This window comes from Heterodontus francisci, chromosome X (genome assembly GCF_036365525.1).
Source record: "Heterodontus francisci isolate sHetFra1 chromosome X, sHetFra1.hap1, whole genome shotgun sequence".
NCBI classification, from domain to species: Eukaryota; Metazoa; Chordata; class Chondrichthyes; order Heterodontiformes; family Heterodontidae; genus Heterodontus; species Heterodontus francisci.
The window spans coordinates 12,681,545-12,709,314 of NC_090421.1; the positions used below are offsets into that span (position 1 = coordinate 12,681,545).

General features: G+C 47.4%; 2 protein-coding genes across 5 annotated transcripts in view; one reads left to right on the forward strand and one right to left on the reverse strand.

The window, feature by feature from the left end:
• Positions 1 to 27,770, forward strand: part of slc26a10 (solute carrier family 26 member 10) — a 249,493-nt gene that overhangs the window by 106,414 nt on the left and 115,309 nt on the right. The window lies entirely within an intron of this gene.
• Positions 1 to 27,770, reverse strand: part of LOC137358586 (beta-1,4 N-acetylgalactosaminyltransferase 1-like) — a 110,183-nt gene that overhangs the window by 1,927 nt on the left and 80,486 nt on the right. For 3 of the 4 annotated variants that reach the window (XM_068024596.1, XM_068024599.1, XM_068024598.1), the window contains 3 exons: positions 14,495 to 14,635; positions 12,691 to 12,928; positions 3,479 to 8,668 (listed from right to left, as the gene is read on the reverse strand). In XM_068024596.1, coding sequence (XP_067880697.1) covers positions 8,451 to 8,668; positions 12,691 to 12,928; positions 14,495 to 14,635 — 597 coding nt within the window. In that variant the 3' untranslated portion in view covers positions 3,479 to 8,450. Of the gene's footprint in view, positions 1 to 3,478; positions 8,669 to 12,690; positions 12,929 to 14,494; positions 14,636 to 27,770 lie in introns of those variants that run through there. The other variant, XM_068024597.1, reaches the window with a different exon arrangement.

Genomic DNA, 27,770 nt, shown 5'->3' on the forward strand with positions numbered 1-27,770 from the left:
CTGTTCCAAGGAGAACTGTCCTACCTTTTCCAACGCATGCAAACAGTAGACACTGCAGATACATGATGGCCAGGCTACCTGCAGCTGCATCTTCTCCATTCAGACTTTGTTGCCCTGCAAACATGCTGTTGTTGTGCAGAGGCATCTGGGTCTGCCTTTGGACAGGCTCGCCCCCAATTGCCGCTGGCGTGCATCTCAGACACCAACGACGACAGGCATGGCTGCTGCCATTGTGATTACAGAGGAACAGCCAAGGCCCCTCAGCCACAATGAAAAATACCGCTTGCTTTCAGATCAATTGTACCAGTTACAACAGGCCGTTCTGCAGAGTGGAACGGCAGCATTCATGAGGAGACTGGACTGGCTGCGGCAACAGACTCTCCGCTGGCAGCAAGGACTGGCTGATGAGATGGAGCCATTTACTATGCCCAACAATTGCCCGGAAGCACCTTCGGATGGAGGTGGCCACGCGCTGGACATCAGTCACGTGTCACAAACCCTGGATCCTGAGCGTCTCACCCCCTGGCCTAATGATCTGATGGACCATACATATGCCTGCCTGTTCAAATCTCCACTTCCCCTACCTGCGGTACCCTCTCCTTGCTGCTCAGTTACACAGTCACCTGCTCCTACACCCATCAGGGCAGTGCACATGGACACACAGTTACCTGCTCCTACACCCATCAGGGCAGTGCTCATGGGCACACAGTTACCTGCTCCTACACCCATCAGGGCAGTGCTCATGGACACACAGCCACCTGTTTCCCCATCCGACGTTGAAACAACCATGCAGAGCCTTGTGAGACTCCGCAATTGCCAGTTGCTGCCTGTCAAGCAGAGAGGGCGTCCAAAGGGGTCAAGCACTTGGGGAACATTCAGCAAGAAGAGACTGAGCACTAAAAGAAACAAGCATGCCGTGTCCAGTGGTAGCAGAAATGTGAATGCTCTTGCTGTGAACACAACTGGTGATAGTCGTAGGCAGGATTAAATGGGAATGGATGGAAAGACGCACGAGTAACATAACCACTGGCAGGGAACTGCTGGGCTAAATGGCCAGCTTTATGTTCATAGCCCAAAAGAAATGTGCTTCTTTTCCAGCACCCTCACATCATTCATGTTTTCCCTGAGAGCAGCATTGAACCATCACGAGACAGGGGCAGTAACATCATCCTGCCTCCTACAGCTGAGGTGGGTACTAAGTGATTCATTGGCGGTGTTATCAGTATATGCCTTTACCGCAGAACACAAAGCATGCTCAACAGTAATTTCATTGGAGGGAGGGAAGCTCTGACACTGATGTTCTTTCCTTATTTTCTTTCATGCAAAACATGCCCTTGAGAAAACAATCCTTGACACTTAAGGACGGCATTCAAGCAAAGGAGGCAATGCGGGAGAGGACGCAAGGATGTGCTGATTCCTGCATCTGAGGTGGGTAATAAGTGCTTCATTGGCGACGTTATCAATTGGTGCCTTCACTGCAGAACTTAAAAAGGTGTGCACAACAGTAATTTCAGTGGATGGAGGGAGGCAAGCTCTGACTCTGATTTGCTTTATTTCTTTTCATGTAAAACATGCCGTCGAGAAAACAATCCTTGAGACTTAAGGTCAGCATTCAAGCAACGAAGGCAACTAGATCATGCTGCGGAGCTCATCACGATGTGGAAAGGAACATTGCATTTATGGATGAATTGGGAATGCACATTAGGATGCGCTTGGGGAACATTCACCAAGAATAGACTGAGCTCAGACTCTTGTGACTTTGCCTTCTTCACATGGACAATACAGTAGTGGAATAGAGAGCCAAGCGTTTATTCACCACAAGGCTCTCCAGGAACAATCTCTTTAGCTGTGCAAAGCAGAGACTCGGCCTGTCTAACGGGAATGCTGGACACAACACTCATGTAATCCATGCACAGCAGTTCCTCGGATACTTAATGAACTTAATAAAACTTTTCAATAATTAAACCCAGAATTGTTGAGGTTTTGTTTTGCATGCTATTTCCCCGACTTTGCAACTGCACTTCAGATATTCAACTATGGTGGGGGGGTAGAGGGAGGGGTGGGTGAAGAGGGGGAGGGGTGGGGAGAGCGGGGAGGGGTGGGGAGAGGGAGCATGCAAAATGCAGGGACCAAACAGTTGCAATGCCTGAAGTACTGTGGAGAAGTAGAGAAAGCAACTGGGTAGGGGAGAAAGCAACTGGATTGGGCATCCGCAGCTGGAGGGAACGGCTGAATGGAGAGGGCCGGAAGCGAGAGGCCGTAGAGAGCCGCGGGGAGCGAGCGTGCGAAGACCTTGGTGTCACCGGGTCCAGGGACTGGCCGGTAAGTCTTTTGCTGTTGTGTTTATGGCGCATGCACAGAAAAAGGCACTCCTCTTCCGTTCCGCTGCTCCCCCCCACCCACTCTCTCCCCTTCCTCCCTCTCCCCCCAGCTTTCTCCCTCCCCCTCTTTCTCTCCCCTTCCCCCTCTTTCTCTTTCTCCCCCCCTCCTTCTCTTTCTCCCCCCTCTTTCTCTTTCTCCCCCCCTCCTTCTCTTTCTCCCCCCCTCCCCCTCTTTCTCCCCCCCTCCCCCTCTTTCTCCCCCCCTCCCCCTCTTTCTCCCCCCCTCCCCCTTTCTCCCCCCCTCCCCCTCCCTCTTTCTCTCCCCCTCCCCAGAAGGCATGTATACAAAATCTACTACAGTACCTTAATTAACCTTGATCTGTATACTCCTGGAAAAACCATTGTTTCAGAGTGATACATGTTATTAACAGTGATGAAGCATTGCCACTGGAGGGGAGGGAGATTTTCTGCCTCAGACCTCCCAGTGCCCCCTGAGAGAGCATTTTGGGACATTGCACACACCGTAGCCCATGATTTTGAGTTCACAGATTATAATTAAAGCCATAGGCTGAGCACGTGCAATGTACCTTCCGTATCACTCAGCTCCACACTGGAAAGTACCATTACCACGGGGGGGCGGAGGTGTGGTTGGTGGTGTTTCTCCCAACAACTTGTCCTGTGTTAACAGTAAAAAGGCAGCTTCCATACATAATTTATTACATATCAAAACCTGAACTTTTATGCATGCCATGAGTCAGATAGTGTGCCCAGGATTAATACCCATAATTGTGGTTTCAACCATTGGCAAGCATGAGGCACACCCTCTTAATCCCTATTTTTCCATAGCCCAAACTAATGGAACAGGTTAAAATTGGTAGGCAGCTTGACACACACTGAATAATGCATATTATGAGACACAGACACTGAGTACTGTATGTGAAAACAGTAAGTACAGCATCAGTTCACAAGCCATAAAAATATCCTTTTGAGAGCATATCATTGCATATATACGAGAGCAAAATTGACAGTTTTAGGGTGATAAAACTCCTGTGAAGTGCATTGGATATTAAAGGTGCTATATAAATGCAAGTTGGTGTTGCTATTACAAACCACAAAACTGTTACAGGGAATGCTAATGATAAGTTAAATGCAAATCATGAGATTCAATTATCACATTTATTAAATTCCTTACTAATGACAGTACACAAAACACAATCCAATTTACAGTTTAAGTGTCCTGATATCAATGTATTTTGAATCAAAAGCCATTTTCCCCTACTCTAATTTCACAAATACTTCACAACAGACGTTATGGCTCCTTGGTCATACATTGGTATTTTAAGCATGCTGTCTCAGCCTCTTAGAGGACAACATTCATGCCTGATTTATTCAGAGTGACTGTCTTCCATTTTCTGCATAACAAAAAAAGTCAGCATACACTTTAACCCAAAGTATTTGAAACTAGAAAAAACTACATGGATTCCTATTCCAAAATTGCTTCATCCAAGGACAATAATGTGGTTAAGCAGCTGAGTGCAGATTCCCCAGAATGCCTTATGGCTTCTGGAAGCAACTGCCTGATCCACCTTCAATTGCAGGGAGGTCAGATAGTTCCTGCTAATGGAATTCTTGAGTGTTGATAGCATTAATGGGATATTCCCTTATAGTTTCATAATAGCTTTTCATATGCTCATCTAGAAATTAGTCTGCCTGTTTTTCAGGCACAACTTGGACTACTAATTTCCCAAAATGGCAGGTGGGAAGCCATTCGCCATATTGGGTGAGGACAAACAACACAAAGACAACCTTTACTCACGACTGAAGCAGGCATTAAGCCCTTTGCTTCTGCAAATAAGGAGCCTGCTTGAGGTCCTCACTGCAAGATTGTTTTGCCCTAAGACAGCCAACGCCATCGCTGGGAAACTGCCATAGGGATTGCCTGCAATAAAAAAGCTAAATAATTTACTTGAGTGTGGAGTCAGCAGAAGCCGGAATGCTCCTTCCAAGACAGGGTCAAGAGGGGCTTAGTTTAATATCACATCCAAAATAGAGCACCTCCAACACTTTCCTCAGTACTACATTGAAGAGGCAGCTTAGTCTCTGGAGTGGGTCTTGAACCCACAACCTTCTGACCCAGAGAGTGATACCCACTGAACCAAGTTGACTTGTAGCTTAGTAAAGTCCTTGAAACGGAGTGCGGAACTTCATATTAAGTGGAACTCAGCTAATGCTGAGTCATTATAATTCTGAAATCAGATTTTCGTATCATGTTGTGGGGGTGACTAGTTGCAGTAAATGAAATAACTGCTGGTAGTCTTGCCTTGTGGCTTATCAGCCCTTCATAACTCTGAGGTAATGAAAATGTTAAATGGTGACCAGTGTTGTACCACATTCCTGCTGGTTACCTTTTTAATTTGTTTTATCGGTTTATGTAGGACACATCATTATGATTTTAGGCCTTGCATACTAATATAAATCCCATTTCATTCTTCCTCTGCTTTCAAGACTGCCTCCAAGGCAAAGCTGTGCTTTCACTAATTATTTTGCAACCTTAAAATGTACTTGGAATCACACTACTTTTAGACATTAATAGTCATGGGACTGAGTGGCACTGTTGGCTGCAAAAACTGTAACTGTATCACATCTACAAATGAATCCAGCTCAAACTGTTATTAAAGTCTCCCCTCTCTATTGGCTGTATGGGGGCTCAATGAAATGGGTTTTGACAGCCTCACCATAGCTCATAATAAATAACAACCAAAGGTTGACAAATTGACACACTCAATAAACCCGAAATAAAAAGCTAGTCTCAGTAATGATGACCATGAAACTAATGGATTGTCGGAAAAACCCATCTGGTTCACTAATGTCCTTTAGGAAAGGAAATCTGCCATCCTTACCTGGTCTGGCCTATATGTAAATCTAGACCCACAGCCATGTGGAGGACTCTGGACTCCCCCTCTGAAATGGCCTAGCAAGTCACTTAGTTGCATCAAAACCGCTATAAAAAAATAAACTAAGAAAACTGAACAGACTGTTCTATTCCGAAATCCAGGTGGTAAAGGGTAGAACTGGAGCCAATATTTTTATAAGCATTTATTTACAGAGATACACATGACAAACCTGCCCTTCCTAACTCCACCACCACAGTTTCAGTCTGCTCCTATTTATAAGAGCATAAGTGAATCCCCTGTTAATGCCCACCACCTGTATACAATTAAACCCTGTTAATACATAATTAACACAAACCACCTGGCGTCGACCTAGGCACAGGAGACAAAAAGGCACATCCTGCCAGGCCCTCCTCACTGACGTCTGGTGACTTGTTCCACAGAGTAGTCAAACAAGAGCCCGACAGTCAGACTCACAAAATCATAAACATTCACTCCCTCCACCACCGCTGCACTGCGGCTACAGCATGTACCATCTACAAGATGCACTGCAGCAACTCACCAAGGTTTCTTCGACAGCACCTTCCAAAAGTGTGACTTCTACCACCTAGAAAAACAAGGGCAGCGTGCATATGGGAACACTACCACCTCCAAATTCCCCTCCAATTGAAAATTGGAACTATATCGCCATTCCTTCACTGTCGCCGAGTTAAAAGCCTGGAACTCCCTCCCTAACAGCACTGTGAGTGTACCTACACCACATGGACTGCAGCGGTTCAAAAAGGCAGCTCACTACCACCTCAAGGATAATGAGGGATGAGCAATAAAGGCTGCCCTTGCCAGCGTGGCCCACATCCAGTAATGAATAAAAAAATTAGGAGGTTTCTATATTCAGAGAAGTTTAAAATCTCACACTGATACTGTGGGATAGAGTCCTTTAGAATTTGAGATTAAGGTCACGTATATTGATGGAATTGTATAGACAGACCTTTACAGTACATTTAACGCATGCTTTACCTGTTCTGGCACTGGAGGGTATATTTTCCAGCCCATGCCCTAAAGCATGGTGCAGGTTGGCTGTGGGGTCATTGCAGCCAATGGCAACTGGTTATACACTGACCCAGAATCTGAAGGTGCCATTTCCAATGGTCAGTGCCCAGTATGTAGGAGACTGCAGATATGTTTGGTGGCATGTTGGCAGGTGCGGGAATTCTGGCAGTGGCATCAGTGTGCTATGTGCAAGGCTATTTAAGCCTTATAAAAGTATTTAAATTGGACTGAGCCCCCAAATTTGTCTGGAGTAGCTGAACAGAGCCCCAGATGTTCAGTGGCCAGTTTAACACAGCAAGGGATGCCCCTTACCGAATGTTGGGTCTTTACTCTTAAGGAACCCTCTCATTGTTGAGCAATTGCTTGTTGCATCTCTGGACTTTGACCCAAATTTAAAGCTTCTTTGCTGTACAGTTGTTTTCCTGGTTTGCAATTTAGCTGTTCTTATGCTTTGGTACAAAAACTTTATGCAGTCAACTTTGTAAAGCGCCACTCCTTCTGCTAGCTCTGCCTGTTCTTTCATGGTTATTTCATTCTATGCTTTGAACATAAATATAAAGTAGTCACTAATAAATCCAATACGAATTCAGGAGAATAAAAGCAAAATACTGCAGATGCTGGAAATCTGAAATAAAAACAAGAAATGCTCTAAATGCTCAGTAGGCCTGGCAGCATCTATGGAGAGAGAAGCAGAGTTAACGTTTCAGGTCAGTGACCCTCCATCAGAACTGGTAAATGTTAGAAATGTAACAGGTTTTAAGCAAATAAGGCAAGGGGTGGGGCAAGAGATAACAAAAGAGCTGTTGATAGGACAGGGTCACAGAGAATAACTGACCAGAAGGTCATGGAGCAAAGGCAAACGGTATGTTAATGGTGTGTTGAAAGACAAAGCGTTAGTGCAGAGAGGGTGTTAATGGACAGAAAAATGAACAGCCCTGGCCCAAAGCACAAACATGAAAAAAAAAAGTGGGCAGGCACAAAGTAAAAAAAATGAATGATGAAACAAACTAAAATAAAATTAAAATAATAAAATAACTACAAATAAAAAGAGAATTCAGGAGAAGCTTCTTTACCCAGGGACTGGTTAGAATGTGAAACACGCTACCACATGGAGTGGCTGAGGTGGCGAGCACAGCTGCATTTAAGAGGAAGCTAGATAAACGCATGACAGAGAAAGGAATGGAAGGATATGCCGATGGGGTGAGAGGAGGCTCATGTGGATCACAAACACGGGCACAAACCTGTCGGGCCAAATGGCCTGTTTCTGTGCAGTAAATTCCTATGTAATTCTATGTAAAAATGGTTTCCCTCTGGGTATTCCCTCTGTACTTGCAGTTTTTGGAGGAGGAATGCAAGACAGGTGAATTTGCACCTTAGGCCCTCCTGTTGGAGGGCTTGAATATAGGGAAATAGATGGCAGGGTGGGGTGGAGGGGAGAGGGGTGGGGCGGATTTGTAAAGAGGTGAAGTCACAGCAGAGCACATTCCTGAGCATTTTACTGCCACCACCTGGTGGTGGTGTGGGGAGAGTCTAGGCCAAGAACTTGAATGGGTGGAGAATCATGTGATGGGGCGCATAACTTCCCATATGCATTCCTGGCAAATCTCCCCTTTATTTCCTTGTATTGGTTGGCTCCAGCTGCTGGCCAAGCTGAAACTATTGTGATTATCTTGTTGGTGCCTTTAACAAACTTATTCAGGTCGCTACCTTAGTTAAAATGGACAGCCTGAGGGATTTTGTATGTGAACGCATGCTGGAATTGATCATTAAACTGGCTTGCTGTTGTATTGTGCTTGTTTATTATATTGTAAACTGCCTAAATTTGGTTTGTTTTTACAATACCTATTAATCAAAAGTTATGAAATCAATACAGACTCAAAAAGGAACACAGTATGATCGCAATCAACGTCTGTCAGACAGGTAACTGCATTTTTTTAAACTGAGAAGTTTAAGTTAAAAGGCTAGGGCCCATGTTACAGGGCACAGCCAAGTTTGAAAAGAATAGGAGAGAAGCCGAGGTAAGTCTAGAAGCGATGGTTTGGTGGTGACAGGAGCAGCTGAGGGAAAGAGGTCAGAATCCAGGGCTGTTCTTAAGCAGAACTGAGGCAAAACCGTTGGAGTTAAATTTGCACCTGAATACCTGAGTTTTCAAGTAATTTGAATTTACAGCAGTCCAAACATAATCTCCTCAGGAGCTCCTGATGCATTTAAACCGGTTTTTGAAATAAAACAGTTTGTTCGATAAGCTGCCATCCTCCTCCGATGGCTGGAAGTAACGGAATTGTTGGTACATTTTGTCACTTTCACTTTTCTTAGTCCAAGGCATCGTGATTTTGGAGGCGTGATCTACCTTGACATCACTGCAGGAGCCAACATGGAGAAGGCCCAAGCCGTCAATGAAAAATTCTGCAGCGAAAGAGAAGAGTCAATGCAGTTGGTTAGACAAGTGCTGGTCTGAATTATTCTCTTATCCACTGTCGCAGTTTGAACCAGGCCGTTCTATTGGGCCCCGAGCTGAGTTTTACGTCCTACCCTTCGTAAACTTGAGGTCATTCAAAACTCCACTGCCCCTCACTTGTCCCCATCACCCCTGTGCTCGCTGACTGACACTAGCTTCTGCTTAAGCAATGTCTTGATTTTAAAATTCTCATCCTTGTTCTCAAATCCCTCCATGGCCTCGCCCCTCCCTATCTCTAATCTCCTCCAGCCCCACAACCCTCCGAGATCTCTACGGTCCAATTCTGGCCTCTTGAGCATCCCTGATTTTAATTGCTCCACCTTTGGTGGCCGTACCTTCAGCTGTCTGGACCCTAAGCTCTGGAATTCCATTGCTAAACCTCTCCACCTCTCTTGCTCACTTTCCCCCTTTAGGACGTGCCTTAAAACCTACCTCTTTGACCAAGTTTTGTTTTGTAATACCCCTGTGATGTGCCTTGGGACGTTTTATTATATTAAAGATGCTATATAAATATAAACTGTAGTTGAGCTTCTGACCTCATGTCATTTCCATCACAAAGACCAACTACTTCCACCTCTATAAGATTGCCTGCCTCCACCCTTGTCCTCCTTGTTGTCACTTTTATTTATTCCTTTCATTGGATGTGGGCGTCACTGGCAAGGCCAGCATTTATTGCCCATCCCTAATGGCCCTTGACAACTGAGTGGCTTGCTGGACCATTTCAGAGGTCAGTTAAGAGTCAACCACATTGCTATGAGTCTGGAGTCACATGTAGGCCAGAGCAGGTAAGGACAGCAGATTTCCTTCCCTGAAGGGACATTAGTGAACCAGATGGGTTTTTACAACAATCAATGATAGTTTTATAGCACTGTTACTGAGAGTAGCTTTCAATTCCAGATTTTTATTCATTAATTGAATTTATTAATTAAATTTAAATCCCACCAGCGATCAGAGCAGGATTTGAACCCATGCCCCCAGGGCATTAGCCTCAGCATCTAGATTATTAGGTCAGTGATATTATCACGACACCACCATTTCCTCAACCTTCACCAAAGCATCTTTCACTATTTCCATCTCCCGCAACATGATCCCACCAAGCACATTTTATCCTCCCCCCTCCAATTTCTAGGGGGATTTTTCCCTCTGCAATACCGTTGTTCCCTCTTCCACCCCCCAGACTTTCAGCTTCCCTTGGCACCTTCCTGTAAAACCACAGCAGATGCAACACCTGCCCATTCACCTCCTTCTACACCATTGCCCCAAATGCATTTGAGACAGCAGGTCACATGATTTTCTCTAAGCTACTGTACTGTATTCACTACTCAAAGGGGTGTCTCCTGTATATCAGAGAAACCAAGAGTAGATGACTTGATCACTTTGATGAATGTCTCTGTCCTGTTTATAAGTGAAGCCCTGCCCTCCCTAAGGCTCGCCACTTTATCTTCCCCACTGAATTCCGACTCTAATCTCTCCATCTTTGGCCTGCTGCATTGTTCCAATGAAGATCAATGCAGACTTCAGGAAGAGTATTGCATCCTTCTGCTTGTCACGCTTCAGCCCTCTGATCAGAACACTGACTTTCAGACCATTTTCTTCACAGCAGGAGATATGAAAAAAACTTGCATTTATATAGAGCCTTTTACAACCTCAAGCTGTCGCAAAGTGCTTTACAGCCAATGACGTACTTTTAAAGTGTAATCACTGTTGTCATGTAGGAAACATGGCAGCCAAATTATGCACAGCAAGCTCCCACAAACAGCCATGTGGTAACAACCAGATAATGATTTTGTGTCACTGATTGAAGATAAATATTGGCCAGGACACCGGGGAGAACTCCCCTGCTCTTCTTCAAAATAGTGCCATGGGATCTTTTACATCCACCTGAGAGGGTAGATGGGGCCTCAGTTCATCATCTCATCCGACAGACAACATTTTGTGAGCAAGTCTCTGGAGTGGGACTTGAACCCACATCCTTCTGACTTGGAGGCCACCATGGGCCAAATTTTGTTCTCATCCCAACGGCGAGTTTCATAGTTGTGGGGGGGGGGCGGGGGGGGGGTGGGTGGGGGTCGAGGGGGGGTGGGGTTCTGGAGAATTGGGCCAGAATTGACCGCCACAGAACCCAACGCTGGGATTCCCAGTTCCGATTCTCCTGGGAGTGGGATAGGCTGACGGCGACCTTCACACCCAGAGGCCAAGTAAGGGCCTCTTCCCACCTCTGCTGGGATCTTACCAGTGGTTTGGGGGAGGGGGCGCCCTCCGCTGCCGCGTGGGAAAGATGCCTTGGAAAATGAGGTGCCCTCCCTGTGAGCTTGCGGGGGGGGGGGAGGGGGAGGGTTGGGAGTCCCACCTTCGTAGGCAATTTATGGCTCATGCCCACCCTCCCCACCCCTCCTTGCCAGGGCCTTCCAGACTGGCTCTGGCGACCCTGCCTCGCCTACCTCTATTCTGGGGTCTGAGGTCTCTGCAGTACCAGCAGTGGCCACTGCTCCCAGTGGCACTGCCGATACTGCTGTGCTGCCGGCCCTCTGATTAGCTGGCAGCTCTCGGGGGCGGGATCCTCATCCCGATAAAGTCTTTAAGGGTCGAGGATCCTGCCTCCTTAAACTTTGAACACAAAAGACCAGAGGATTGCTCCGGGGGTCTAAAAAAATGCAGAGGCTGGGTTCCTCCTGACTTTTCGGCTCTATGCCAGTAGCCCCGCCTCCTGCACAAAATCCAGCCCTATGGTTGGGTCTATTGGTTTTGGAGACAGGGAGATAACTGGATGAAGTTCAGGGTGGAGAGCTATCATTTGAACATAGCTGGTGGGGTTCTCAACCAGTGGTGTTCTCTCACATGCTGACTGTGTTCTGCCCATATTTTCTGCTTTAATCGCACAACTGCTGAACTAGCAACCTTTATTCCTTTCTCTTTCCCACCTCATCTATTTATGTGGGTCTTTCCCATATCTGTTAACCCTCCACTCAACTCACATTAAATCTATTTACTCCCCCTCTGCATCGGTTTATCCTTTCCCTCTTTCCTTTTCTATTTGTTTCCAACCTTACCAATGCTGACTGCTTACAACAACAACTTACATTTATATAGCGCCTTTAACGTAATAAAACGGCCCAAGGTAGTACACGGGAGCATTATAAAACGAAGTATGACATCGAGCCACAAATGGAGATATTAAGTCAGCTGACTGAGAGCTCGGTCAAAGAGGTAGGTTTTAAGGAGGAAAGTGAGTGGAGAGGCGGAGCGGTGTAGAGAGGGAATTTCAGAGCTTGGGGCCCAGGCAACTGAAGGCACGGCTACGCATGGTGGAGTGACTAAAATCAGGGATGCACAAGAAGCCAGAGTTAGATGGGCACAGATATCTTGGAGCGTTGTGCGGCTGGAGGAAATTACAGAGATAGGGAGGGCGAGGCCATAGACTGATATGAAAACAAGGATGAAAATTTTAAAATCAAGATGTTGCTTGACTGGGAGCCAATGCAGGTCAGCGAGCACAGGGGTGATAGGGGAATGGGACTTGGTGCGAGTTAAGACACGGGTGCAGAGTTTTCAATGAGCTCAAGTTTATGGAGAGTGGAATGTGGGAGACCAGCCAGGAGTGTGTTGGAATGTCAAGTCTAGAGGTAACGAAGGCATGAATGATCTTGTAGTCTTCAGTTCTGATGATGGGCGCACACTCAAAATGATAACCTGCCTTTACAGATTCTGACTGACCTGCTGGGCAAGTGCCAGAGCTCGTCCAAAGATATAGATGAGACCTGGGGCTTAATTTCAGAATGGCCTAGTGTCTCTCTGTTCAGACACAACCTGCTTTTGTGCAGCGAATATGGGCCCAAAAACCAGTCCAAACGAATTCCTAGCCTGCAATGTTTTATCGCCAGCATTTTCTGTTTTTATTTTCTACATTATACCCATGTTCTGATTTTAACGGCCCACCATGCCCCTAAATAGCAACCTGGCATTCACTCACCTAAGTGTCCCTGTCTTGCTATATGAGGATCAAATCCTACTTGCTGCATCTTTTCTGTTCGGGCCATAAAGAAGTTGATTATGGCATCTGTGACGACACAGTTAGGAAAGCCTTCCACTTCGTGGTAGTATCCTTTGTGAATCTTTAGGCAGTCTCCCTCCTTTCCACCTGGTTCCACACTTAGTTTGTGTAGGTATGTGGCTGAATAAGTAGTTACCTCTCTCACTGAGCCTCCAACCTGGAATGGAACAGAAAATAGATTATGTGGTAGGCAAGTTGGTATTGTTTTGGGGCCTATTTACAATCAGCGTGCCACCGCAATGGAAGTGGTGTCTGAAGTGAGGTCAATCAAAGCACAGGCTCTGTGCACCTCGTCAAGAGATGGAACCTCGGGGTATATCCGCCAAACCCGAGCTCCCATAATTGTTGGATAGTAGCCGTGACAGGGTGTACTACATCACAGGGCAGAACTCTGGGAGAAATATAAAGGGTTAAGACAACTTTAAAAAACAAATCGTGGAATGTGGGCATCAACAGCAAGGCTGGCATTTATTGCCCATTTCCAGTTGCTGTGAGTGTGTGTTGCTGGGTATTTCTCTTAAACCACTGGTAGCAGTTTGATAAAACTCTGTACCTTGCTAGAGCACTTCAGAGGGCACTTAAAGAGTCAATCATGTTGGCATGGGACTGGAGTCGCGGAACATTATCAAGCAAACATTGGCAGTAAGCCACATAAGGAGCTCAGGGCAAGTGACCAAAAGCTTGGTCAAAGAGCTTGGTTCTAAAGAGCATCTTTAGAGGAGACACAAGTAGAGAGGATTAAGGAGGGAATTTGAGAGATCAGGGTCGAGACAGCTGATGGCACGGCTGCCAATGGAGGGGCAAAGGAAATCAGGCTTGTACAAGGGGCCAGAGTTGAAGGAGCTCAGAGGGTTGTCGGCCTGGAGGAGGTTACAGCAGGAGCTAAAAAAAAGTTCCCTTGTTCAACTGGAGTAAGTGATCTTTGGTTGTGCCGGAGGCCGATGAGTAATACCCAAGTTTATAGTTGTTTGTGTGGTGATAGACAAAAGAATAAGGCATTCTTTTTTTTAAAAAATCAAATCCAGGAGATAAAGAGAGTGAAACTCATCTTATTAAAAAGACCATAAAGAAAAAGAAAAAGCTGAGACTTGCATTTATATAGCGCCTTTCACAACATCCAGCCACCCCACTTTATAGCCAATGAAGTATTTTTTGAAGTGTAGTCACTGTTAAGGTGCAGGAAACACAGCAGCCAAGTTGCGCACAGCAAGCTCCCACAAACAGCAATGTGATAATGACCAGACAATCGATTTTGAGTGATAAAAATTGGCCTGGATACTGGGCTGAACTCTGCTGCTCTGCCTGAAGTGCCATGGGATTTTTTACACCCACCTGAAAGGGACAGACAGGGCCTCATCCAAGAAACAGCACCTTTGGCAGTGCAGCACTCCCTCAGTGCTGACACATCAGGCTAGATTCTGTACTCTAGTCTCAGGAGTAGGATTTGAACCTTCAACCTTTTGGCTTGGGAAATGAAAGTGCTACCAACTGAGCCACAGAAATGGTGTTATCAGTTATCTTGGGTTCAAAATTTGGCTCCATTGTATTACAATATGTTTGAACTGGTTGGACTTCCACAAACATATATACAATGGGAGAATTTCTGCTTTGGGAGATAGTAATCCGCTACCCCCCTCCCCTTGATTTTCTATTAATTTGGAGGTGTCAAAGAGGAGCGTTTCTCCTAATACAGTGAATGTTTAACACAAGGCATTGAGCTCACCATATCTAGAGTTGTTTTCTCCAGGATGTCCACCATCTTCTCCAGCTTGGTGTCTGTAGCGAAGATGAAGTCATCGTCGACCCAGAGCAGATATTTCGTTTGGACCTGGGAGACAGCCAGGTTCCGCCCGGCAAACCAGCCCTGGAGAGATAAGATATAAAAGTTACAGCTGCACGGCCCTTGGGGGAGAGAATCATGGGGAGCCCTCCCACAATTTCCTGAGGTGTTCCTAATTCACAAGGCCTCACACCACGGGCTGGATTTTGAGTAGGAGGCAGGGCTCCTGACGCCAGGTGGGGTGGGGAATCCCGCCACTGCATTTTTGTGGCCCTCTGGAGTGATCCTCCGGTGTTTTTAAATGGAAGTTTCAGGAGGCGGGATCCCCGTCCCTTTAAAGATGGGGATCCCGTCTCCAAGAGCTGCCGGCCAATCGGAGGGCTGGCAGCTCAGCAGTGCCATTGGAAACGGTGGCCACTGCCGGTACTGCAGAGGCCTCGGACCCAGGCCCAACATTGGAACCCATAGAGGTAGGTGAGGTGGGGTCGCTGGGGCCTGTCTGGAAGGCCCAGCGAGGGAGGGCTGGGGGGGGGGGGGGGGTGTGGTCCAGGGGGCTAATTGGTTCCCAGTGGGGGCCCTCTGTGGGCCACAAATTGCCCACGATGGAGGGACCCACCACCCCCCCCCCCCCCCCCACCAAGCCCGCAGGGAGGGCGCCTCGTTTTACAAGATCTCAGCGGCGGTGGGAAGGGGCCCCTAATTGGCCATTTAAGGGCCTCAATTGGCCTCTGGGCGGTAAGACCGTTGTCAGCCTATCCCGCCCCCAGAAAGATCGCAGGGTGTCGGGCCCTCCGCCCCTCCCTGCCACCCTTCGCAATACTTCGAGACCCCCCCCCTCCCCGCCTCCGATCCCACCTCGGGGGGCCTGTAAAATCCAGCCCCAGGTGCACCTTTGTAACACCTGCTCTGTACGGTTTAACTGAAGGTAAACAGCAGTGTCCACTGATCACCCAATCTATTAGTAGTTTGCTTTCCTATTTCTTTATTGAGAAATCTCTAGGTGAAGTGCCAAGGTCCAAAGTGCAGGGCGACACCAGGGTGGAAAACAAAGGAGAGGTCTGACGGGGTGACGATTCTACAGGTTTGAGGGAAAGGATGAGTTAGAGTTGAAGACTTGTGATGACTCTCAACTTCAACACAGGATGTAGGGAGGAGGGAAGAGGGTGTAGGATGAGATGTTTGGAGCTCAGGAACAACACGGGAGGGCAGTTCAGAGGGGCACTGACCATAGTCATTTTGATAAAATAGAGGCAAATAAGGTGGTGACAAAGGGAAAGGTTCGGGGTTAAAATATAGGAGAAGAATTAGCTTTCAGGCTTCAAGGTTTTTCCTGGATTGTGTCTAGGAGTGTGAGAGAGGAGCTAGAAGAGCCTGGACAGATATGGGAGCAGTGTTCAAGTATTGATAGACTTGGGCTTCACAGAGTTAAAAGCTGTTCAAGAAAAGGAAATGTTTGGCACAAAAAGAATAAACTGCGTAACTGAAGGCAGGTTTAGCCATTGAGGAGATGTGGGAGCTCCACATGAGATCAGAGGAGATAGGGATGTCACAGGTACGCACACGCTCACTCACACCTCACACTCATTCACTCACTCATGTTCACACCTCACATACACACACACTCACACAAGCACACACACATTGCAGCAAAGCAGAACTTCACACACCAAGTGAGCTGTGTCTCAGGTGATAGTCCTCAGCTGCTATATTAGGGTCCAGTAGGCAGCACCTCACAACAATCTGCATCACTCACACCATCAAGCACAGGCATGGTTAAATCCAACCCATGGGATGCAGATAATCAGTTTAAGGCGAGTTCACTGGGCAAAGCACAAATCATGGGTGAACAGGAGTCAGTGGCAAAGACAAAGGACAAGGAATCCTGAAGGCCAGAGGCTCACCTTGAGCTACAGAGCCTCCATCCACTCCTTAAAGGTTAGAGAGGGTGGGATATCAACCAGGGACTCCGTATTTAGGAGTTACCACAACCTCGGCCTAGAAGGAGGACTGAGCATCTTGGACACCGGTACGCCCAGTGGCAAAAGTGTCAGTTATTATTTTTACACCCCAAGACCCATTGGGCTGAATTTAGTTACGCTGGCAGGGCTCCCAGCACCGGGCCAAAATGGTGAGGGAAACCCCGCCTCGGCCTTTCAGAGCCCACCCTCCCCCCCGCGATTCAATGGCGCTGAGGCACTTCAGTACCCACCGCCGAGATCCCTGTATTCGGCCTCCAAGAGCTTCCAGCCAATCAGAGGGCCAGCAAATCAGTAGTATCGGCAGCGTCACAGGGAGCGGTGGCCACTGCCGGTACTACAACAGGCCTGGGACCAGGCCCATCACTGGAGACCTGGGCTCCAGGTAAGTGAGGTGGGGTCACCGGGGCCAGTCCGGCAGGCACCAGTGATGGGGCTGGGGTGGAGGTGGGCGATGAGGGCAAGCGGGGAGGTCCCCATCATCACAGATGCCAGTCTTCAGCCAATTCGATTCACTCCGCGTGATATCAAGAAACGACTGAAGGCACTGGATACTGCAAAGGCTACGGGCCCTGACAATATTCCGGCAATAGTAACTGAAGACGTGCTCCAGAACGTTCCGCACCCCTAGCCAAGCTGTTCCAGTACAGCTACAACACTGGCATCTACCCGGCAACGTGGAAAATTGCCCAGGTATGTCCTGTACACAAAAGAACAGGACAAATTCAACCCAGCCAATTACTGCCCTATCAGTCTATTCCCGATCATCAGCAAAGTGATGGAAGGTGTCATCAACAGTGCCATCAAGCGACACTTGCTCAGCAATAACCTGCTCACTGACGCTCAGTTTGGGTTCCACCAGGGCCAATCAGCTTCCAACCGCATTACAGCCTTGGTTCAAACATGGACAAAAGAGCTGAACTCCAGAGATGAGGTGGGAGTGACTGCCCTTGACATCAAGGCAGCATTTGACCGGGTATGGCATCAAGAAGCCCTAGCAAAATTAGAGTCAATGGGAATCAGGGGGAAAACCCTCCCCTGATTGAAGTTGTACCTAGCACAAAGGAAGATGGTTGTGGTTGTTGGAGGTCAATCATCTCAGTCCCAGGACATCACTGCAGGAGTTGCTCAGGGTAGTGTCCTAGGCCCAACCATCTTCAGCTGCTTCATCAATGACCTTTCCTCCATCATAACGTCAGAAGTGGGGATGTTTGCTGATGACTGCACAATGTTCAGCACCATTCACGATTCCTCAGATAATGAAGCAGCCCATGTCCATATGCAGCAAGACCTGGACAATATCCAGGCTTGGGCCAAGAAGTGGCAAGTAACATTCGCACCACACAAGTGAGCATCTCAAACAGGACAGAATCTAACTATCTCCACTTTACATTCAATGGCATTACCATCGCTGAATCCCCCACGACCAACATCCTGGGGGTCATCATTGACCAGAGACTGAACTGGACCAGCCACATAAATGCTGTGGCTACAAGAGTAGGTCAGAGGCTGGGAATTCTGCGGCGAGTAACTCATCTCCTATCTTGCCAATGCCTGTCCACCATCTACAGGGCACAAGTCAGGAATGTGATGGAATACTCTGCACTTGCCTGGATGGGTGCAGCTCTAACAACACTCAGGAGGCTCAACACCATCCAGGACAAAGCAGCCTGCTTGATTGGCATCCCATCGACAAACATTCACTCCCTCCACCACCAACGCACAGTGGAGGCAGTGTGTACCATCTACAAGATGCACTGCAGCAACGCACCAAGGCTCTTTAGACAGCACCTTCCAAACCCGCGACCTCGACCAGCTAGAAGGACAAGGGCAGCAGATGCATGGGAACACCACCTGCAAGTTCCCCTCGGTGTACCTGTACCCGCAAGGACTGCAACAGTTCAAGAAGGCAGCTCACCACCACCTTCTCAAGAGCAAATCGAGATGGCCAATAAATGCTCGCCTTGCCAGCGACGCCCATATCCCCCGAATGAATTAAAAAAAGAGGGCAGCCTGCTGCCGGGGGCCCTCCATCGGCCACAGATTTCCCATAGAGGAGTCCCACCGTACCCCTCCCCCCCTCAACCATCCTGCAGGGAGGTTGCCTCAATTCACTGGGCAACCTCCCTGGGTGAGGGAGCCTCCCCCGCTCCTGCCGCTGGCTTAGTTCTTCAAACACTGCGGCGGGGGAAAGAGGCCCTTAAGGGCCTCAATTGGCCTCTGGGCAGAAAGGCCATCTTCAGCCTTTCCCGCCCCCGACTTAGTCATGGTGCGATGGAAAGGCGACAGACACTGAACACAATTCTATGGGAACCCCGCCTCCTAGTCCGTCTCCGGGGGGGCCCATTAAATCCAGCCCATTCAGTGCAAACTGGCAGTCATTTGCATTGTAATTTGGACTCTTCCCGCTGCCATGCGTGACATCACACCAATCACACCATCACAGTCCACACAATCCCAGATCATCTTGTTTGATACTTTGAGAAGGGAATTCGCCAGGGTTTTGTCAGTGCCGCCAGACAGCATTGGGAGATCAAGATCGCAGGCATGAGTGGGCTCAGTTTGCAGAGGGCTGATTTTATTTTGCAGAAAATTACTGGTTAGACAAAGGAATCTGTGCTACCAGTATGTACAGGCCTCCCTTGAATAGAAAAATGATGTAAAAATTGGTCCTGTGCCAGAATTCCTCTCATTCAGACAAGGAACCACCCACGGAATGTTGCTCACCTATTGATGCAGGTCTGCTCAAACAGGCCTCTTAAAGACAGCTACAGATTGTGCTGACAAGGAAAGTTTTGATTACTTTTATTTGGTGAATGCTTTTTCTTGCAGTTCTGCAGTTTTTTTGCTGTTCTCGCTTTCCTTCAGTATTCTAGGCCGCTGCAGGCATTTAAATGGCGCCGTAAAAAATGATGACCATGGCCATTCTTTGCCAGGTTCCAAACATCCTGGAGGCTTCAGGTAGGGAAAAGGAATTCATCAGGGGCTGTTATGTGGAAGCACAACGACACCCAAGGCATTGATCGCTAACCTGCGAGCCATATTTACAGACATCCCTTTAATACATACCTGGACATGTGAGAGGAGACTTATCACCACCTCTGCTTCACAAAACAGGCTGACACACAGTTGTACCAGAACAGGGATGGCTGTTTTTGTAGAAGATTACCACAGCGTGAACTTTTCCTTCCAACAGATCCCTTCAAGCCATCTGCCAGAACATGCACCGCATCAGGCAGTCTGCAGTGTACGTCTGTATCAAACCCCGTGTTGGCAAAGCGCAGCACCTTCACCCCTTTTCCTGTGGACAAGACGCAGAGCTTTCATGACCTGGTAGGCTCTCCTCCAGTGAAAGCTGCCACAGATGACGTGTCAACCCTATGCCGACGTGAAGCGAAAGCATTGGCACATAATGTCTAGGTGGCATTTGGCCACAGAAATATTATGCGTCCCAGCGATCATTACCGAGCAAGCAGTCATGTTGGCATCAGTGAGTGGCTGTCCACATTGGCCACATTTTTTGTCAGGAGATAAAATGCTGGGGATGGTGGAACGGCTGTTAAGGAGCCAAGGCTCCCACCACAACGACCCTCCAACTTCAGTTTTCTGGAAATGGTATCTTTCAGTGGGTGTGGGAGTTGCCAAATTAGGCTTCCGCATGATTAATAGGCCCCACAGGAACTGTGAGCCACAGTGAGGGGCGCACACACCTTCATCTTCCTTCTGATATCAGCAAACCTCTTCTTTATTTGCAGCCAGGTGGAAGGAACTGCAAGGACTCAGTTGGCCAGCACCTGGCACCTGTGGTTTTAATGGAGGGAGGTTTTCAGCCCCACATTGGGCCACTAAGACACATTTCGTGCAGCAGGGCCTCCAACTCCTCAGCAAAGGAGCAGTGTTACCCACTTGGCTCCACAGTGGCTTTGTGATCAAATTATAATGTCCCCACCTCAACATCCCCCTTTGATCACGATATCCCACCCTCCAAGAGATGCTGCCTCACCAGATTTCCCAATTCCCAGCCAAGTGCGCTGTAGGAAAAGATCTCTGGACAAGCTTTTCCTATGCTGCTAGACTACTCAAAACAGAGAAAGGAGCTGGCATTGGTAAACTGGGCCAGACCAGCCTTCTTCATCCCTATGGCAATGAGCATAACACAGGCACGCAGCACTCACACCGGATATGCAGTATATGGAGCACTCTCCTGTTGGGACACGCTGGGCTTTTCAGCAGTCCTGTTGTCTCTTGGTGAATTAGTTTCTAAACAGTCCCAAATGCTGATTCTGCTCGCATCGGTCTGCCTTTGTCTCTTCCAATGCTTTAACAGTAATTCCGAGTGAAAACTGCATCTGCCTTTTGCGTTAAAAGGCACAGGAATTGAGAGAGGAAAACTGCAGTTGTTCCTCAGCAAGCAGAAGCAATTTACAACAGTCCATTCCTTTTCGGCAAATGCGAGCACTCACTCCATTAATAGCACACAGAAAATGCTGTACAAATAATCCACACCCCATCCTGACTTGGAACTATATCGCCGTTCCTTGACTGTCGCTGGGTCAAAATCCTGGAACTCCCTTCCTAACAGCACTGTGGGTGCACCTACACCACATAGACTGCAGCGATTCAAGAAGGCGGGTCACCAACATTAACTGGGATAGTTTTAGTGTGAAAGGAATTGAGGGAGCAGAATTCTTGAGGTGCATTCAGGAGAGATGTTTTATCAATACATTAAGGGTAAGAGGATAACTAAGGAGAGAGTAGGGCCCATAAAAGACCAAAAAGGTAACCAATGTATAGGGGCGGAAGATGTTGGTATGGTTCTGAATGAATACTTTGCGTCTGTCTTCACAAAAGAGGGGGCCAATGCAGATATTGTAGTTAAGGGGGAGGAGTATGAAGCATTGGTTGTGATAAACATAAGGAGAGAGGAAGTATTAACGGGATTAACATCCTTGAAAGTTGATAAATCACCAGGGCCAGATGAAATGTACCCTCGGCTGTTAAAAGAAGCAAGAGAGGAAATAGCAGAAGATCTGACCATCATTTTCCAGTCCTCACTGGATACAGGTGTGGTACTGGATTATTGGAGAATTGCTAACATTGTACCTCTGTTTAAAAAGACCGAATAATTACAGGCCAGTCAGTCTAACCTCAGTAGTGGGCAAATCATTGGAATCTATTCTGAGAGACAGGATAACCTGTCTCTTAGAAAGGCACAGGTTAATCAGGGATAGTCAGCATGGATTTGTTCGGGAAGATCTTGTTTGACCAACTTGATCGATCTTTTTGAAAAAGTAACAAGGAAGATAGATGAGGGTAGTGCAGTTGATGTGGTATACATGGATTTTAGCAAGACTTTTGACAAGGTCCCACATGGCAGACTCATTAAAAAAATAAAATCCCATGGGATCCAGGGAAATGCAGCAAGGTGGATACAAAATTGGCTCAGTGGCAGGCAACAAAGGGTAATTGTTGACGGGTGTTTTAGCGACTGGAGGGCTGTTTCCAGTGGCGTTCCACAGGGCTCAGTACTGGGTCCCCTGCTTTTTGTGGTATTTATTAACGAGTTGGATGAAAATGTAGGGGGCATGATCAAGAAATTTGCAGACGACACAAAGATTGGCCGTGTGGTAGACAGCGAGGAGGATAGCTGTAGGCTGCAGGAAGATATTGATGGTCTGGTCAGATGGGCAGAAAAGTGGCAAATGGAATTCAACCTGGAGAAGTGTGAGGTGATGCATTTGGTGAGGTCAAATAAGGCAAAGGAATACACGATTAATGGGAAAATACTGAGAAGTGTACAGGAAGTGAGGGACCTTGGAGTGAATGTCCACAGATCCCTGAAGGTAGGACAGGTTGATAAGGTGGTTAAGAAGGCATATGGAATCCTTTCCTTTATTAGCCGAGGTATAGAATATAACAGCAGGGAGATTATGCTGGAACTGTATAAATCATTGGTTAGGCCACAACTTGAGTACTGTGTGCAGTTCTGGTCACCTCATTACAGAAAGGATGTAATTGCACTAGAGAGGGTACAGAGGAGATTTACAAGGATGTTGCCAGGACTGGAAAAATGCAGCTATGAGGAAAGATTGGATAGGCTGGGGATGTTCTCCTTGGAACAGAGAAGATTGAGGGGAGATCTGATTGAAATGTACAAAATTTTGAGGGGCCTGGATAGAGTGGAGGTGAAGGGTCTATTCACCTTAGCAGAGAGGTCAACGACGAGGGGGCATAGATTTAAAGTGATTGGTAGAAAAATTAGAGGGGAGATGAGGAAAAGTTTTTTCACCCAGAGGGTGGGTGGGGGTCTGGAACTCACTGCCTGAAAGGGTAGTTGAGGCAGAGACCCTCAACTCATTCAAAAGGAGTCTGGATATGTCCCTCAAGTGCCGTAAGCTGCAGGGCTACGGACCAAATGCTGGAAGGTGGGATTAGAATAGGTGGATCGTTTTTCAGCCAGCACAGACACGATGGGCCAAGTGGCCTCTTTCTGTGCCTTAAACTTTCTATGATTCGATGATCACCACTTTCTGAAGGGCAACTAGGGATTGGCAATAAATGCTATCTAGACAGCGACACCCACATCCCATGGAAGAATAAACAAAAGAAACTCATACTGGTACAGTGGGCAAGGACAGGCCCAATTTCAAAAGCTTCAAAATTTGTTTGCTAGGTTCAAATGAATGCTGATGGAGCTTGACACTACTTGCTTTGAGGGTGATGCTATTATGACAAATACAGTACTTGTTTTTTCTTGCTCCTTGGAAATGGAGACAAGTCTAAATTACAATGTGAATGTCTGCCAGTTTGCACTGAATGAGTCTTGTGGTGTAAAAAGAATATTTTACACTGAATCCCAATGTGACTATTCCAATGCTCTCCTGGCTGGCCTCCCACCTTGCACCCTCCGTTAACTTCAGCTCACTCAAAGCTCTGCTGTCCGTGTCCTTCCTCGCACCAAGTCCTGTTTAGCCATCACGCTCTGCGCTCACTGATCTACACTGGCCCCCTCTCTGGCAACACCTCAATTTTAAAATTCTTATCTTTGCTTTCAAATCCCTCCCTGGCCTTATCTCTCCCCATCTTGGTAACCTCCTCCAGCCCCACAATCTTCCAAGATCTCTGTTCTGCTCCAATTCTGGTCTCTTGCATCCTCAATTTACAGCACCTCACAATTGGTGGCTATGCCTTCACTTGACTGGGCCCTAATCTCTGAAATTCCTTTCAAAACCTCTCCATCTCTCTCCTCATTTAAGCCACTCCTTAAAACCCAGCTTCTTGACCAAGCTTTGGGCCTCCTATCCTAATATCTCCTTATATGGCTCGGTGTCAAATTTTATCTGACTACTCTCATGTATAGCACCTTGGGACGTTTTACTGTATTCAAAAGGTGCTACGTAAATGCAAGTTGCTCTTGTAATCATATGGGTAGCTTGCTCATGTTTAACATGGTTCACAGTCCCGTTGATCTATCAAGGGATATGGAACAAAGGTGGGTAAATGGAACAGAGGTACAAATCAACCATGATCTAACGGAATGGCAGAACAGGCTTTGAGTGGGTTGAAAGGTCTACACCTGATCCTAATATTCTTAGGCTGAAGTTCACCTTGTGGATTCATTTTGCACCGACCAAAATCAGTTCTGGGGAATGGAAGAATCTGCCCTCTATATCTAGAGTAAGAGAATACAAGGGGCTAGAAGTCATACTTCAGCAAGACAAAGCCCTGGTTAAACCACACCTGGAGTTAGTGAGCAGTTCTGGGCCCCACACCTTAGGAAGGATATATTGGCCTTGGAGGGAGTGCAGTGTTGATTTACCGGAATGATTATCCAGACTCCAAGGGTTAAATTACAAGGAGAGATTATACAAACTAGGGTTGTATTCCCTGGAATTTAGAAGCTAAAGAGGTGATTTGATTGAAGTTTTCAAGATAAAAGGGGAACAGATAGAGTAATAGAGAGAAATCAGACCTTACAGGAGTAAAATTAAGAAATACTTCTTCATGCAAAGGGTGGTAGAGGTTTGGAACCCTCTTCCTCAAATGGCAATTGATGCCCGATCAACTGTAAATTTTAAATCTGAGACTCAGATTTTTGTTCGCCAAAGTCACAAATGTAACTCCTTGTCCTTCTCGACTTGTCTGCAGCCTTTGACATGGTTGACCACACCATCCTCCTTCAAGGCCTCTCCACTGTCGTACAGCTGGGTCGGACTGCTCTCACCTAGTTCCATTCTTATCTATCTAATCATAGCCAGAGAATCACTTGCAATGGCTTCTTTTCCTGCTCCCACACCGTTACCTCTGGTGTCCTCCAAGGATCTATCCTTGGTCCCCTCCTATTTCTCATCTACATCCTGCCCCTCGGCGACATTATCCAAAAGCACAGCGTTAGTTTTCACATGTATGGTGATGACACCCAGCTCTACCTCACCACCACCTCTCTCGCCGACTCCACTGTTACTAAATTATCAGACAGCTGATCTGGCATCCAGTACTGGATGAGCAGAAATTTCCTCCAATTAAATATTGTGAAGACCGAAGCCATAAAAAATTTCAATCGGGTTAAATATAACAGAGCAGGACTCGAGACATTAATTAGAATTAATAGTTAAACAAGATACTAAAGAGATTCGAAAAGAGGGAATACAGTTTTTTTTAGATCATGGATGGGCAGCTGAGATCTGTTGCTTGCAATTCCTGTGCCTCGCGGGAACTTCAGGACACTTCATGCGTCTTGGGGGACCATGTGTGTAGGAAGTATCTCCAGCTGCTTGAGCTAGAGCTCAGAATTTCCAAGCTTGAGGGGCAGCTGGAGTCACTGCGGAGCATCAGGGAGGATGAGAGTTTCCTGAATCAGACATTCCAGGAGGTGGTCACCTGAGGCAGTGACAGTTCAGGACAGTGGATGGGTGGCCATCCGGAAGAGTAGGAAGAGGAAGGAGCTGCAGGAGTCTTCGGGGTGTGTGCCACTCTTAAACCGGTACTCAGCATTGGAGACTGCTAGGAGTGACGACATCTTGGAGTGCTGTCCAGACCATGGCACCAATGAGCAAGGGACTGCACAGGAAAGAACAGCAAAGAGTAGAAATGCAGTCGTTATAGGACAGACAGACATTTCTGTAACCGTCATTGTGAATCCCACATTGTGTGTTGCCTCCCTGGTGCCAGGGTAAAGGGCAGCATGGAGAGGGTGCAGAATATTCAGCAGGGGTAAGGGAGTGAGCCAGAGGTTGTGGTAAATGGCAGTAGCAATGACAGAGGGCAGGTAATGAGGTGCTACAGTCAGATTTTCAGGAGCTAGGGAGGAAGTTAGAAAGTAGGACCTCTCAGGTAGTAATCGCTGGCTTACTCCCAGTGCCTCATACTTTTCTTCTTTGGCCTCCTTGTTTCGCGAGACAATGGGCAAGCGCCTAGAGGTGGTCAGTGGTTTGTGAAGCAGTGCCTGGAGTGGCTATAAAGGCCAATTCTAGAGTGACAGACTCTTCCACAGGCACTGCAGATAAAATTGGTTGTCAGGGCTGTTACACAGTTGGCTCTATGCCTCATACTAGCAAGAGTAGAAACGGGAAGATAGGGAGGATCAATGTATGGCTTGAGGCATGGTGCAGGAGGGAGGGCTTCAGATTCTTGGGACATTGGGTCCAGTTCTGGGGCAGGAGGCACCTATTCAAAAGGCATGGGTTGCACCTCAACAGGACTGGGTCCAAAGTCCTCACGGGGAGATTCATTATTGTGGTCGGGGAGGGTTAAAGCTAAACTGGCAGGAGCACGGGCACCAGCATATAGAAGTAGAAAAGAGGAATAAGCTGCATAAAGGAGTGAGTGTTGGATAGTACTAGAGAAGGAAGTAGTCGCGTATTAGATAGGAACAGACTAAGAAGGACTACGAGGAATACTAAGACAGGTTTAGAATGCACGTATGTCAACACACAAAGTGTGGTGAATAAGGTCGGTGAGCTACAAGCACAAATAGCCATGTGGGAACATGATGAAGTGGCAATAACGCAAACGTGGCTTAAAAAACTGGGCGCTTAATATTCAAGGAAAAATAGGGCAGAATTTTAGCAGCCCCATGGAGGCAGGAACAGAGGTGGGGGCTGGTAAAATAGCATGGGCCCACATTGGGTCAGCTCCCCGACACCAAGCTATATTACCAGATGCAGGTGACGGGACAGATCAGTGGCCAATAGATCGGAGGTGGGCAGGTAATTAAGGTCGTTCAGCAAACGAACAGTCAATTATTGAATATTTTTATACCTTTTCCAATTTTACCAACAGCGCACAGGATGCAGGGAGGTTCAGAACCTCGCCCACCCGTTGCTCCATAGACCTCATGGATGAGGCTATGCTATGGAGGTCTTTGTGCACCCCATACATCCACTCGGTGCTATGCTCCATGTGTCTCTTCATGAGGGTTGCCACTTTCTCAATGGAGGATGCCATGGGTTCACTTGCCAGAGATATGGAGCCACTCATGGCATGGATGAACTCCATCGTTTGCACATGGGACTTCACTGCCTCTGGAAACTGACAGATCTTCACTCATTAGATGCTGCTGCCAAATCATCTGCTGCTTTGATGACACCCGAGGCTCACCATCTGCATGGATCTGAGCATTGATAGGTCTCTCCTCACTCCTCCGGGGGGGGAAGCGGCCACAGTGGTCACTGCTTCCGTTACCTCCTCCTGCACGTTTGTGCAGTGCTCACCAGATTACGCCACCCATTCTATATGCACAACAAAGCCCACCAATGTGAGTGTATCTGTGCTGGTGGAGAGCAAGTTGGAATAAAGTGACACAGTTTCCTGAGATGGTGGTGCATCCTCTGAGCTTTCCAGTGTTGCAGGAGCCCTGGTCTGTTCTTCATCTGCTGTTCGGCCTGCAGGAGAGACATGATTTAAGCGAGACAGCTGCTCCTTCAACCAGACCCTGGTGCCTCCCCTTGACCAGGAGTTTCCAGTGGCTTTAAAGAACCACACAGGTGCCACAAGCCACATATAGTCGAGGGAATCTTGGACATGACCATCGTTTTGCTCACTCTCCATAGCTTCCACACCTGCCTCGCCCACAGCAACAGTCATGACCCATCCGATCTCCATGGCCTTCTCCTCTATCGATCCCGCCTTGGTGATGAAAGGCACTCCACCTCTGGTTTATTGACATTTCCTGGCACACTGAGCATACTTCTCTTGCAAACACAGCCATATGCGGTGTCACTCATGGCTCATGACCCATCTGT